This window comes from Diadema antillarum, unplaced genomic scaffold (assembly GCF_040938485.1).
Source record: "Diadema antillarum isolate AM-2024a unplaced genomic scaffold, OU_Dant_1.0 seq00000912_RagTag, whole genome shotgun sequence".
NCBI classification, from domain to species: domain Eukaryota; kingdom Metazoa; phylum Echinodermata; class Echinoidea; order Diadematoida; family Diadematidae; genus Diadema; species Diadema antillarum.
The window spans coordinates 274,186-288,041 of record NW_027271768.1 but is presented as its reverse complement, the minus strand read 5'-3'; the positions used below and the strand labels follow the sequence as shown (position 1 = coordinate 288,041).

The following is a 13,856-nucleotide window of genomic DNA, read 5'->3' as shown; positions in this document are numbered from 1 at the left end:
ATGAACCTTCAACGAACAAGGTCCATGCCAAACTTGCTTGCCCATAAATCTCGGAAGTATCAGGATTGATATGTCAGTTCATGAACTATCTATGAACTCACTTTATCACGTTGGAATATTTTGTGCAGAGTTAGGGTAAAGAATAAACGTAGGGGTTGGTTATTCACCATTGCAGAAAAAAGGATTGCTCTACTTTCAAACATTCACTGTGTTCGGGACGGGGTCACTCTCGTAAAGCTAAAAGACGTTTGTGGTGTGACATTTAGGGGTCAGCTCTATAAGTGTTCCTTTTTTAACTTAGAGTTGAGAGTACTCAGAGATAAAAACTGTCTAATGATTCCAATGTGTGATGAGTGTTCAGTTATCATTGAAATTGCCTTTTGATTACACGGTAAATCTTCTGCAGCTACCAACGGCAATGTCTGCCTTGTAACATTAAGTAGACTTGCTTCGCGTCTCTGATGGACCAGTCAGCATTGGTGTTATCCGTGCATTCCATCGTTCTCCTGAGTGAACCTATCACTCGTGATATAGACTCATTCCTATAATTACTTGTTAGAGAAGTGTTCCAAAGACTGTAGACCTTTGTACATATATGTCCTTCTTTGATAACAGGCTCTTGCCTGTAATTGAAATTCGGAACTCCTTCGTAAAAAGTCAGTTGAATGAAATCCATGCACCCATGCCAAAAAAGACATTTTGCCGTTTGATGCCGCACCGTTCTTTTCACTATAATATAGAATTGCTTTATTTATTGTTAGTAGATTTTAAACTAATATGAAAACCTCTCTTTCATCTTTGGCCTTGTTCGGTCATATCATACCGTTGTTTTAGTGACATAATTCATTCTAAAAGTATCCTGTTCCTTCATTAAAAGTACTTTATATAATTGGCAACTGCACTTGTAGCAGGTAATAATCACTCTTTCAGTCTCAAATTAGTAAATTTCTATATTTTGTTTCGCGATTTACGCAGATTACATGATTTCAAATAGATAAACAAATAAATACGAGCAAATATCCCTCAGTGTTCAAGATGTCATAATGGAATAGTTATTCCTGCTACCAAACGTCTTCCACTTGTTGTTAAAACAGACACCTGATACTCGCAAAGATGATCCAATTTTCAAGCAATCAATCTGATTCTGATTTCATACAAAGTATTTTGGTAACTATTTACATGAAGGAAAAAAATTATAGATTCAGGAGTAAAGAAACGGAAAGTGTTACTTCTAAAGAAATATGAGAGCATCTTTTCTATATATATATATATATATATATATATAAATATATATATATATATAAATCATCTTGGAATTTTCCACGTGTTGGACTTCGATTGTTGTAATTATAAGAAGAATGAGTCTCAAATACGCCATATGTAGATTCAACAAGAAGGTTTTCATTCACAAAATTTTCAATCCGCCTCGTTTTCAACCCGTAACAACATAACATCATAACAATGCTCTGCAAAGCTCTGCAGAGTATTGTTATGATGTTATGATGATTCATGTTTGTAAAGACTTTCTTATTATTGTACTAGTATACACTACACTGACGAAGGCCCGAGGCGGGTTGAAAATTTTGAGAATAAAAACCTTCTTGTTGGATCTACAGATGGCGTATTTGAGACTCATTCTTCTTATATATATTATATACATATATATATATATATATATATATATATATATATATATGATTATTGTCCTTGCACCGCTCCGCCATGTCCTGGTCAAGTCCATTGCTGTCACTATAAATACATGTATATATGAGTATATGAATATAAGAACGACCCAAGTCCAATTTTTGGCCAAATTCAGTTTGACATGGGAAATTGTAGCTTATGCATGGACTCATCTTGTGTGCAAATGATAAATCCTAATTACCCCCGGAAGTGCCTGAAATGAATAAGTTAAATCTTATATTAATGTAAGAATGAAGGACTTGGGTCATTCTTACATTCATATAATAGCGCCCTCTCTCATCCTTCTCCCATCTCTATAGCAGAATATCATGTATATGAATCAAAGAACGACCCAAGTCCATATGAATCAAAGAACGACCCAAGTCCACCACACAAAATGGCCTCTCCACAATTAGTGTAAATGTTAATTGTCATAATAATATATGTTCTAATTTGTATATACAATGTTGCCTTCCCATCACAGTTAAATAGAATATTATTGGACAAATAAAAGAGATATGAAGTTTTTTTAGTTTACTCGAAATGATCTTCCATGGACTTGGGTCGTTCTTATATTCATATACTCATATATATATATATATATATATATATATATATATGTATATATATATGAACAATTCCGCCTTTCCACAGTTGACCCCCTCTTTTGGTGTAGGTTTTTATCTGAGGTCATTTTGTTTGCCATCTGGGCTCCTGACTTGTTTGCTTTACACGAACACGCGCACACATACGCAACCACACACACACAGACACTATGTAAATTGTATTTTCGTCCTTCTCTATCTCCCTCTCTCTCGCGCCCTCTCTCTCTCTCTCTCTCTCTCTCTCTCTCTCTCTCTCTCTTATTATTACGTATTCGTGCCATCAGACCCAGTCGTACGACTGAAACTGGCAAGACTGGTGATGTCACATCTCCGGTGTAAAGGTCGTACGACTGATCAGATCGTATAGTGTGCGGCGGGTGCTGAACATTGACCTTGGGTTGATTCATGGCCCCATGGTTGATGAAGTTGGCAAAAAACAAAAATCCGATCGTCTTACTGTCAAAGGCTCAACAAACGTAGCAGACATAAAATCGTACTGCCTTCCAACATCACAGCGGTGGATTCCATGAAACAGGTAAGAATAAGTTAATATGTGGATGTTGCTCTGTTCTTTTGACGTGTTGTAGTCCTTGCAGATTTGCATTGATATAAGGAGTTTCCATTGCCAACCAGTAATGGACTTTGAATTGCTCGCATTCTTGATGTCGGCATTGTTGTGAAGTGTATTACAGATGTAGTAACTGAGAAGCGAACGGACTAAACAACGCAGGAAAAATGGGGGAATAAACAGAAATGTATGACTGCAACGACGGTCCAATTGTCAGAGAATAGAACAGAAACGATAGTCTTTGTGGTATATTTAAACTACGAGGACATATCAGAAGGAGAATAAAGAGAAGATTATGAAAAGGATATGAAGATGAGGAGGAGAAGAAAAGTAGTATGGAAAAGGGGCAAAAGCAATAATACATGTGAAAAGGACATTTCACCTTTACATGAACGACTCCCCGACAACACTTAGCGTTCCCATGCATTCTGTTTATACAAAAGAATTGAATGAACTTCGTGTGGTCACCATGGCTCCTCGAGTAGTTCTCGTGACCGGATGTTCGTCTGGTATCGGGCTCTCTACGGCTCGACGTCTCGCACAAGACCCCGATCAACGCTACCTTGTCATCGCTACCGTCATTGCCATGGCAGAAAAAGCAGAGTTAGTTGCCGCCGTTGGGGACGCTACTGATAAGACAATCTTTATCAAGGAGATGGACATCACCAAGGATGAAGACATCACACGGGTAGTTGATGACGTCATAAAAACCCATGGACGCATCGATATTCTCAGTGAGTACTTTCTGGACTCGGTAGTTTCTGTCACTGCAGGACCAGTTTACCCTCGATACGGTCAACCTTGGTCTGCAGTTTACAGGTAATTATTTTTGTCACCGAAACTTCCCCCTCCTCCCACATTTTCCCATCGATCGTCAAAAAATTACGAAATTTCACATTTTTCTGTTATCAGAGTGTAAGACATGTTGTTATTTCTGGTTGAATACCCTCAGAAAAACGATCAGTTAGATTTCAAAATTCTATGTACAAATTATGACAAATTGTGAGGGTACGACATCATCACTTCACTGCATGCATATTAATATTGACTGTTTAAGTGCTGTTTCCTGAAAATTAGGGACAACTGCAGTGGAAGTCCCATTCAACTGATTCCTCCGTGAGCAGCGCACTCTATACAAAAGATTGCAGTTTTCGTTTTTGTCTCAGAGATTTGCAAATCTGTAAAAAAAAAATGATTTGGGAGGATTTAAAGCATTTAAACAGTACTGTTAACTTGCTCAAAATTGATATTTGATTTGCAATATTAATCAGAGATGCCAATTTAATGATAAAAGATAATGATATCTGTAACAATTTTTTTTTTTTTGTCTTGATTGGTAAGATTGTACCAGCAGTACAGTCAGGCAGTCTGCTTTATTCACCCAGCGCCATTTTGCCGACTTCGGAATGTCGTAGTGTCTTGTTTTCTTTTTGTTTTGTTTTGTGTTTTTTTTTTTTTTTTTGGGGGGGGGGGGGGTTTGTTACCAACCATGACAGATCAACCAGTATTCGGGCGCTATATCAAAATTTCAAAAGTGATATTAGCTCTCCCTGTAGCCGAGCCGTCTTTGTCCTTTTTTTGTTATTGAGATATTAATTGAATTTCTGACACTCTGTTTCTGATTTCACCCTGTTCACAATTGAAATCAACTGAACGTGATGTGAAATTGCACAATGAGTCTGGATTAGGCTCGTACAATATTTTGCCGATCATGTCAATCGAGAAATTATCATGACAACATGAAGCTGACTTTTGAACGTGTTTTTTTTTTAATTCTTTTAAGAAAATAGAATGCGCTTTTTTATATTTATCACCCTTGGATTTTTGGCAATAATGTTTTTACTTTCTTCCTAACCGTGCGAATTCTGTCCATCAACACGTTTGTTTCTGACTTTCAAAATTCTGTCCATCGTCAGGTTCATATTCCACGTCCAAAACTTGCTGATCAACAAGTTAAGTGGTATTTGTTTGTGTTGCGGTGGATTCATTTACAAGTCGAAAGATGATAATGATGTTATTAAGAATATACCAGCAATATATTGGTGAGTTTTGTGGACAAAGTGAGATTGCAAAGTTTTGTCGTAGATAGGATACTTAGTTTAAATAGTTTACATAGTTTATCTCGTTCGCACTTATTGATCTCTCTTCAGTCAACATAGCGGGAGTTCCAGCCATATTTCTCCCAGAACGCGCGTCACGTACCGCAATCGAGAGCATCTTTAACGTGAACACTATCGGCACGATCCGACTCACTCAGACGGTACTTCCTCACATGAAGCAGAAAAAGGCGGGAAAAATCATCAGTTTCTCGAGTATAGCTGGAAAGCAAGGTACGGGAATGCAGATTCCTGCTGGAAATATTGCCAAAGATCAGCGTTTCAAACATGTCATCTCTTCATTATAATCATTTATGAACGTCTGCGATCATGACAGACTATTATCCTTACCGTGAACCTCACTTTAATTATTCGTCAAGTCTCCATTTTGTCTCCTTCATCTCGCTTAGATAATTGCCCCTTTCCACCGCAAGAAACGACCTTTGCCAAATTGTACATTGATGACCATCAAGGTTTGATCTAAATTTTAGTCCAATTCCTCAAAATCTTGCATAATGAGACGAGATGGGGATCTACTGCTAAAGGAAAGAGTAGTAAATCTGACAGTGATAATGATAATCACAAAAATAACAATAATAAAAACAAATAACAATAATAACAGCGTATTTCTATTCAGTTCCCTTGCGCTAAAGAGTACAAATAACAAATTGGTGGGTAAATAGGTTCACATACAGTTTTCGTCGTAAATAGCAAGCACCTTTATAAACAGGGAAACTTTAAAGGTTTCGCAGCTTTTTTAAATTCACTCAACAAATATGCGTACAGTCTTACTAACTGTTCCATATCGTTCTGCGGAGGAACCATGAAATAAACCTTATCAATAAACTCGTGTACTTATGTTTGGAGAAAACAGTGAGATCTCGAAGAGGATCTTGAACTTCTGGTAGGAGTATGATCATACGTGAAATCACACAGAGAGACCGAGGCAGATCCTTCCAAGCATTATTTTGAATGTAAGAGTACAATTCCGAGTTAAATGCGATATCTGATAGGTAACCTGGGTAGTTGTTGCAATAGATTAATGCATGGGTTACAGTGAATATGACAGGGCTTCGGCAAGAGACCTGCTTCCTTAATTCATTATTACTCGTACATTTGTAGAAACCCTGGTTTAGGATTGAGTGAACACATCCCAACTTTCTAGAAGCCTCACTAATTACAAAGCAAATTGTTATAAGGTTTAAAATCCTCAATACGCATCTTTGAAAATATTTGAAAGACAAATGAGGCGGCGAGGCTGCTCATCATAGGCGCTTAGCATATATTCCATTGACAAATTAATTTGTGAAAACTATAGGCTTTAAATCACTATCTTCGTACTTCCCGTCAGATATCAACATCTCAAAAATACCCTAGTTTTCTCATTCATCATTCGTGAATCAAAATTTATTTCAGTAAAGGGCAAATGTCGCAAAATTCCAAATCCCGAAATACTTTACATTTCTATTTGGTACACCAGGTTTATACTTTTGTCGTCTTTTCTATTCAGTTTATACTTTAAGTCCTTCAAAACTATATTTCAACATCTCCAGTGCATAGATATTCAATAAGAAAAAAACTGCCTGACAGTATAATTGCTATGACACGACATGATGAAATATTCATCAATCAAAACCTCATCTTAGCAAAATGCATGATCACACACTGCACTCTGCTGTGTCGTGATTGATGGGTAATGTTTTGTGACCTTAAAGGGATAGTACAGTATTGGTGGAGATGAGAAATGGGCTTTTAACTTTTTTCAAGATACCAAGAAAACACTTATTATATAGTACAGAGCATACCAGTTTAAGAGGAATTCAAAGTTTATTTGATGAAAATCGGGTTTGGAATAACTGAAACATCCAAAAACAAAGTAAAACAAAGCGATCGTAATAAAGTGTGGGTCCCACACTTTATTAGAATCGCTCTTTCTTGGATATCTCAGCCATTCCAAAACCAATTGTCATCAAATAAACGTTGAATTCCTCATAGAATTATATGCTCTTTCATATTTTATAAGAGGTTTCTCATTATCTCACCAAAAAATGTTCGAAACCTGAAATTATGTCTCAACCAGAACTGTACGATCCCTTTAACACGCGCACACATGCATACACACACACACACATATGTGTGTGGGAGGTGTTTACACAAATATCATAAATTATATACAAGCAATGTCCATCGAATTGCAGGTTTTCCTTACTCCGACTTCTACAGTGCCTCCAAGTTTGCTTTAGAAGGATTCTTTGAATCACTGCTCTCCACTGTCCAGTCATTCAACATCAGGTTAGTGTAGTGTTGATTTACCTAAACTATTTGATTTACACTATTGTGGATTTATGTAATTATAGGACGGCAGAAATAACAAGTTTCATCCCAATCCGTTCACCACTCTTTGAGTTATTTTGCACACGGACAAACGAACTAACGAACTAACTAACGAACGAACCAACGGTAACGAAAACATAACCTCCTCCCTTGGCGGAGGTAATAAGCTCTTCCTATTAGCAGACTCGTGCAGATTGATGAAAATCAGGGGGATTTTCTAAAGGCGTAATTAATTCCATGCACCGCCATTAAGAAGCTTACAACAATTCATGATGTCACAGTTAGACAACGATGTAAAGAAGAAAGAGAATTCCTTCTTTTTGTATTGAAAGCACTAATTCCTCCTATTTGTTTACTGAAATATGGGTATGGGTAATATCCTCCCTGGTTTTTGACAGATTATTAGTAAATTGCGGTGTCATTATACTAGAAAAATGAAATCGCATGACATCAGTATTATTGTACATGTTATCCTAATCTTATCAAGCTATGATATGGACCACTCAGAAACTTTACAATTCATAACTTTTGATCGGATACTCAGATTTTCCAAGAACTTATCTACTGTCTAGTAATAACATTGTTGTATTTAGTACAGTTGAAATTAAATTCACCTTTTTTAGAGAAAATACATATTTGGTTGAGAAATCTCATTTTTTAATACTTAGAAACATTAAATCTGGATTTACTATTTGTGAATAAACTATTAAATCAAGTTTTACCCCTCGATTCCAGATTTGTTTCATTTTTTTTTCTTAGAGTTGTAGTAATAGACTACGTGTATTACGAAATACTCAAAATTGTGCCTCTTACACCAGCGAACGCCTTGTATTGTGCGGTTTATATACGTGTTTGTTCTTGTCATCATATGGATTTATAGTGGCAGCATGTGAGCACGCTTACTTTGAAAATGCATGTTTTGTTTATTTTTCTCTGTAGGGTGTGCTTGATTGAACCTACTCTAGTAAAAACTAGAATGCTGCCATCGGGTTTGTCGGAGTACAATGCCCTGATTAATGACGATACCATTCACGAAATCGATAGACGTCAACTAAAAGTCATTTATGAAATAGCGTCAGGGTTTCCAGCCCTTTCTGCAGACGACGTGGTCGACGTCTTGATGACGAAATGCGTTGAGGTCGACGACCCGGTTTTCAGACACCTGGTCGTTTCCGCGGAGGACAAGGAGGCTATTGGAGAAGCCGTTGCCGACCTGACGGGAGAAAAGTCTATCGCCGCACTGCGAAAGTTGATTGGGGCTGAGTAGCTTGTTAGTTTTAGGTCAGATATAGGAACCCTTTCCATGTCAAAGAATCTATATCGCTACAAGAAAAAAAATAATTGAAAGTCTATCAATAAAACGTAGCCTGATCATCATCAAAATGCCCGGACTTATAGGCACACGTGATTTGTCAATTCATTATTGTTATTGTTATGATTGAGTGGTTAATTTGTCAACGAGAGGAGGAAAACAAATATAGGCCTACATGATAATCTCACAATACCTCAAATTTCATGCAGCATGATAAATGTACAATCTGTCAGAGTAATCTGTTTAATGAAAGACTCCTTCACTTTTAACTTACATTTTCCATCATCTGTGAACATATTGTCTTTTTTACTTCTTACAACGCACGTAATCAGTACACTCGGCTGGCAGTGTTTGACTTGCAAAACAAAAACATTTGATAAAACCACGGACCTACAACGAAATAGATCCATGCCAAAACAAGCTTCCCATAAATCCCTACTGCTAACACGTTAACGTCTCACACGTCTCTAAAACGAACTGTTTGATTTACTCTGTCCTCTTTAAAAGTTAACATGACTTGTGTGACGCTAACTCAAAATTACGGACATTCCTGTTATATTTCCTATACACATAACTCTCGTCTATGCATTCCCGCGTTGAAATGCTTGCAATATTCTATTTACAGCTCGTTTTTATACTACTGCAACATGTACGATGGTGTTACACTGTCTTGAAACACAAGGTGGCAGTAAGACTGTTGAATCTTCAATGTCGTGGGAAGCATGTTCACGATTTATTTCATCGAAATAGTCACGTGGGAAATACTCCACTTGACAATGAAATGAATTCCTTCTTCTACTATTCAGAACATTCGTTTATACTGGACCCAAACTTGGATATACCCTTGATAACAGTTTAAAAGAAGCTTGTAAAATCATTGCATTTAGATATAAACTACGAGAACATCTGCTTCTGATAGATAGTAATAGATGATTTTTAATGTAATAATAACGTTCATGCATTCACCTGTCCTGACGACTTAGTGTCGTATTCTATTATGCAGACCCCTCTTTTTCTTAATTCTTCTCTGTCCTCTGTCTTCTTGTACTTTGTTGTTTTGTAATGTTATTGTGTTCTCTTCCTTATACGATGTTGCATCTTTAGTGTATGTATCTGAATTGTTTGTTTTTGGGGGGTTGTTTTCTTGGTTTTCTTTTTTTTTTTTCTCACATGAGTGGGCAATCGTATGCGCATGTGTGTATGTATTTGCTATTCTTTGCTATTTATTCTTCTCCATCATTCTTTAGTTGGGTACACACAACTCAGCGAATAGTTGTAACACTGTAAGATTAGTCTGAATTTGCTCTTTTTTGGACTTAGTGATTACTGTTTTTAATGATATAATTTAATGACATAAGTTTTTGAGTGATCCACGTATTACAAACCTAGCTGTTTAGGGGCCCACACTTTTGCTCTATACTTACTTTTCTGTCAACCTCTTAAAGTTCTCAGTTATTTTACTTACAGTAGTTGTAAACATTGTGTCACTCTCATTACATCCTACATATACTTTACGATTTACATTACATTATGTATTTTTTCACGCTGATCACACAATGTTAATGTGTAATGCATACTTTGTATTTTTGTTTTACTCTTTGTTGGACAGAAATTTAAATAAATGAAACTTAATTAAACTGAACTGGGAAATTTTGCCTTGAAAGTGCCTCAAAAGCCAATCAGCAGCCGAAGCAGGTGCGATAGGACTACAGAGAGTCAGACGATGGCACTCGTACCCACACGCAGACTACATGAAGATGTGAAACTTTATGATCCGTATTAGGGCACACGAAGTAAACACAATACACCAAGATTTTGCCATCGCTTTAGGAAGACATCTTTGAAGGCTTCCGTGGCGGTAGAACGTTGGGTGGTAGAAGGCTTAACGGTGCACCACGTATTCTTTGCGAATACTCCCTTGAGAACGGCGAGAACATGCTTGCCGAAACGTCGGGACTGGATAGGACTTTTTCAGGGCCAAACACATACCCTATATAGGAAGAATACGTGGTGCACCGTTAAGCCTTCTATACCACCCATCGCTCAGGAAGTTTCTTCTGTAGCACGAGAGACTCCATCAAAGGTCGTACGATGGCCTTCCGAATGACCCGATATTTCCTTTTCTTCGCTCCATTTACAGGGACAGTGACAGCAGTATAACGACTTTTTCTAGGCGTCACACTTTCCTGAAGTTGAGCAAAGATGCATACGCGATAAAGCCACAGTTTACAGTGCACAAAGTCCCACTTCCATGTTTTTGTGACGTTTTATGAGGATACGTCAGTTCATGAACTATTAAACTGTGATTGTGAACTATCTTTATCACGTCGGGATATGTGTACATTATAAGGTAAAGAGTAAACGTAGGGGTTGGTTCCTCGCCATTGTAGTTCAAAGATCGCTTAATCACTGGCAATATAACCTTAAAAACATCCACTCTGTACAGGACGGGGTCACTCTTGTTCAAGGAGAGGTGATAGACGTTTGTGGTATGTCATTTAGGGGTCAGCTCTAGTGTTCCTGTCGATTAAACTTACACTTGAGAATGCTCGCAGATAAAAGTATCTAACGATCCCAATGTGTATAAATGAACGACTCGCTTATTATGAATAGCACTTATCACTGTATTTACTCTGTGAATATTTTCCATCTATTAACGACGTTATTCACCTTTTAACATTAAGTAGACTGCGCTTCAAGTCTCTGATCGACCAGTCAGCATTGTTGTTATCCATGAATTTTATCTTTCATGTGAGTGACCCTATGACTCGAGACAGACTCGTTCCTATGAGCATAGGTGATAAGAGGTTCTTATGAGAGAATTCTTCCTAAAACTTAAAGCTTTGGTACTTCTATGATACAACCGCCTGCCTGTAATTAAAATTCGGAACTCCTTCGTCAAAAAGAAGCTCTTTGAACTCCAGAAAACACATTTTGCCGTTTGATGCTGCATTTTTTTTTACAACAATGTTTTTTTATTCATTGTCTGTATACAAATATACTTTGCCATTCAAGTGAATAGTATATATTGGAGGCACCAAGGCTCAGAGTTTTAAATAGTAACTCGAAATTAGGCAGAGCATAATTGTTTTATGTATGGGATAAAAAAAAGGTCAAACAAAAGTAAGGGAAACTGTGAGGCAAGAGGTCATGGGTTAGATGCGATGTAGTGGAGGGATCCTACATATTTAGTGACTTACCATGGAGGGCGCGATGTCACAGTAATTGCTCTGTGATGTCATAGTTGCTTTGTCTGAATGATTACATTTCACAGTTCAAAGTTTGATTTCAGATAATTATGAAAAAATCACCTTGCAGATTGTCATTTATTCTTACAATGCATTCACGCATATACAGGTAAATTATAATTTCACGATTTTACATGACGCAATGAAAAAAAAAAACAAATAGCGAGGTGTCCTTTAATTATGGCAGGTTGAAAAAAAAAATGTCATGTGTCCTCAGCATACATAGACTTTAACCATTCCCTATCTGGCTATCGTAATGTTTAGTTGACAAGAGGTTATTAAAGTCGGCTGAAATTAGATAGTGATTTTGCCGGAAACATGTTCGTCTCACTGGTGAAGGCACACCGACAAATCACTGATCGCACTGCCCTCTACATCCCACGGTTGGATTCTCGACTATCGGTAACAGGTGATAATACATTGGTTTGCGCAGTATTTATGTGGTTGCAGTTTGTTATTCATAAGCTTCCTTGTTGCAAAGGCTCGTTAATCCGAAAATTTCAAAAAGCTTCTTCATTCCGAAGGTTGGTTCATCCGAAAACGTAATAAGGTTCCAAGCTTCGTTTGTATTCGTGCCTTTATTCCATTTTCGGGTAAGGTGACTGCCACAATAACGTCAGAAATGTTCAAATTTACGAACCCAATTTCATTTTCGGATTATCGAATATCTGGGTGTACAGGAAATGTTTTAATTATGATGTGCATGGATGCGTTGTCAGAGAGTTTATTATTAATGTAAAAAAAAAGTTGTGGATCACAGGATCAAGGGCCTAACGACAAGTTCAAAAAACATTATTGTATCTTTTTACATTATTATTCTCAGAAACGGTTAATTTTTTTTATAATGTTATGTTTTAGCGTTTTGGTGTTGGTTATTTGTGAGATCGAATTTTGGTGTAAAATGTGCAATAATATAACACAGAGTGTTGGTTATAGAAACAATAGTATATATTTGTTTGTTAGATATACGTGAGAGTGTGTGCAATAGTGGAATAAGAATTAGAAGAGAGAGAGAGAGAGAGAGAGGGAGAAAGAGGGGTAGAGATATGCAATTATCAGATGCTATTTTCGTTTAAACAATGCACATAATTTTATGTAATGCGAATATATTATTTATTGATTGACTGATTTGATGTAATGCGCTGTGTATAGATTGAATGTATTTTGACATGGGAATTTATGTATATTACGAAGAGAAGATTTTGAGAATTTTTTAAAATCAAACTGATTATCTTTGTTGTGTAAAATGTGTTGATTTGAGCCGTATGATTATCTGATTATCTTCGTTTATCTGACTATCTTTGATTATTTTTGATAAACTGATTATTTTTTGTTGTGTAAAATGTGTTGATTTGAGCCGTATGACAACACAACATCTGTATTAATTAATAAGTATAAATGACCGGTGCATAATTAAAACATAAACTCATTGGGTTTTTTTTTTTGATAATCATTGAGAACAGTAATATATTGTATCTGTAATATCTGATTTTGTTTTGTATTATAGGTTAATTTAATTGTGCAATGGTTCTGATGAATAAGATTGACCCTTTGTTATTTTTATGTATTTTTTTTCATCGCTACATTGTATTTTGTGAGCATTTTTAATGTTTACATGGCCATTTGTTAACAATGTCTGTAATTCAGCCTCCGGGCTGCGAAAGATATTGATTAATAAAACACCATTTCAATTCAATTCAATTCAAAAACTTATTTTTTGTAGTACTCCTATGTACGGATGCAAAAAAGAAAAAAGAAAAAAAAAAGAGGGATTACTCCAGCCCTAAATCTACCCGGGCATGGCCGAAGTGAAACCGTTCATGTACAATGTTATATGTTCATGTACAAAGTGAAACCGTTCATGTACAATGTGATATGTTGAAATCAAACGCCATTTATAATCATTTTTACATCTCGCCTTTTCATGAAGAATTCTACAATAAAATTGTCTATTCAGGTATATCTTTCCCTGTTCTCAGTACAAGGAGCTGGGATAGATTCGTGTGGTTA

General features: G+C 36.6%; 1 protein-coding gene across 1 annotated transcript; it reads left to right on the top strand.

Moving 5' to 3' along the window:
- The first annotated feature begins 3,325 nt into the window (after nucleotides 1-3,325).
- On the top strand, nucleotides 3,326-8,553 carry LOC139741251 (retinol dehydrogenase 8-like). Its single transcript, XM_071651849.1, has 4 exons — nucleotides 3,326-3,590; nucleotides 5,007-5,186; nucleotides 7,151-7,244; nucleotides 8,226-8,553. Exons 1-4 carry the CDS (start codon nucleotides 3,326-3,328, stop codon nucleotides 8,551-8,553), a joined length of 867 nt encoding a protein of 288 aa, XP_071507950.1.
- Nucleotides 8,554-13,856: the final 5,303 nt, after the last annotated feature.

Coding starts and splice junctions, on each gene's coding strand:
- LOC139741251 (XM_071651849.1), top strand. CDS start 3,326: ATGGCTCCTCGAGTAGTTCTCGTGACCGGATGTTCGTCTGGTATCGGG. Junction 3,591..5,006: donor TGGACGCATCGATATTCTCA/GTGAGTACTTTC, acceptor ATCTCTCTTCAG/TCAACATAGCGGGAGTTCCA. Junction 5,187..7,150: donor GAGTATAGCTGGAAAGCAAG/GTACGGGAATGC, acceptor ATCGAATTGCAG/GTTTTCCTTACTCCGACTTC.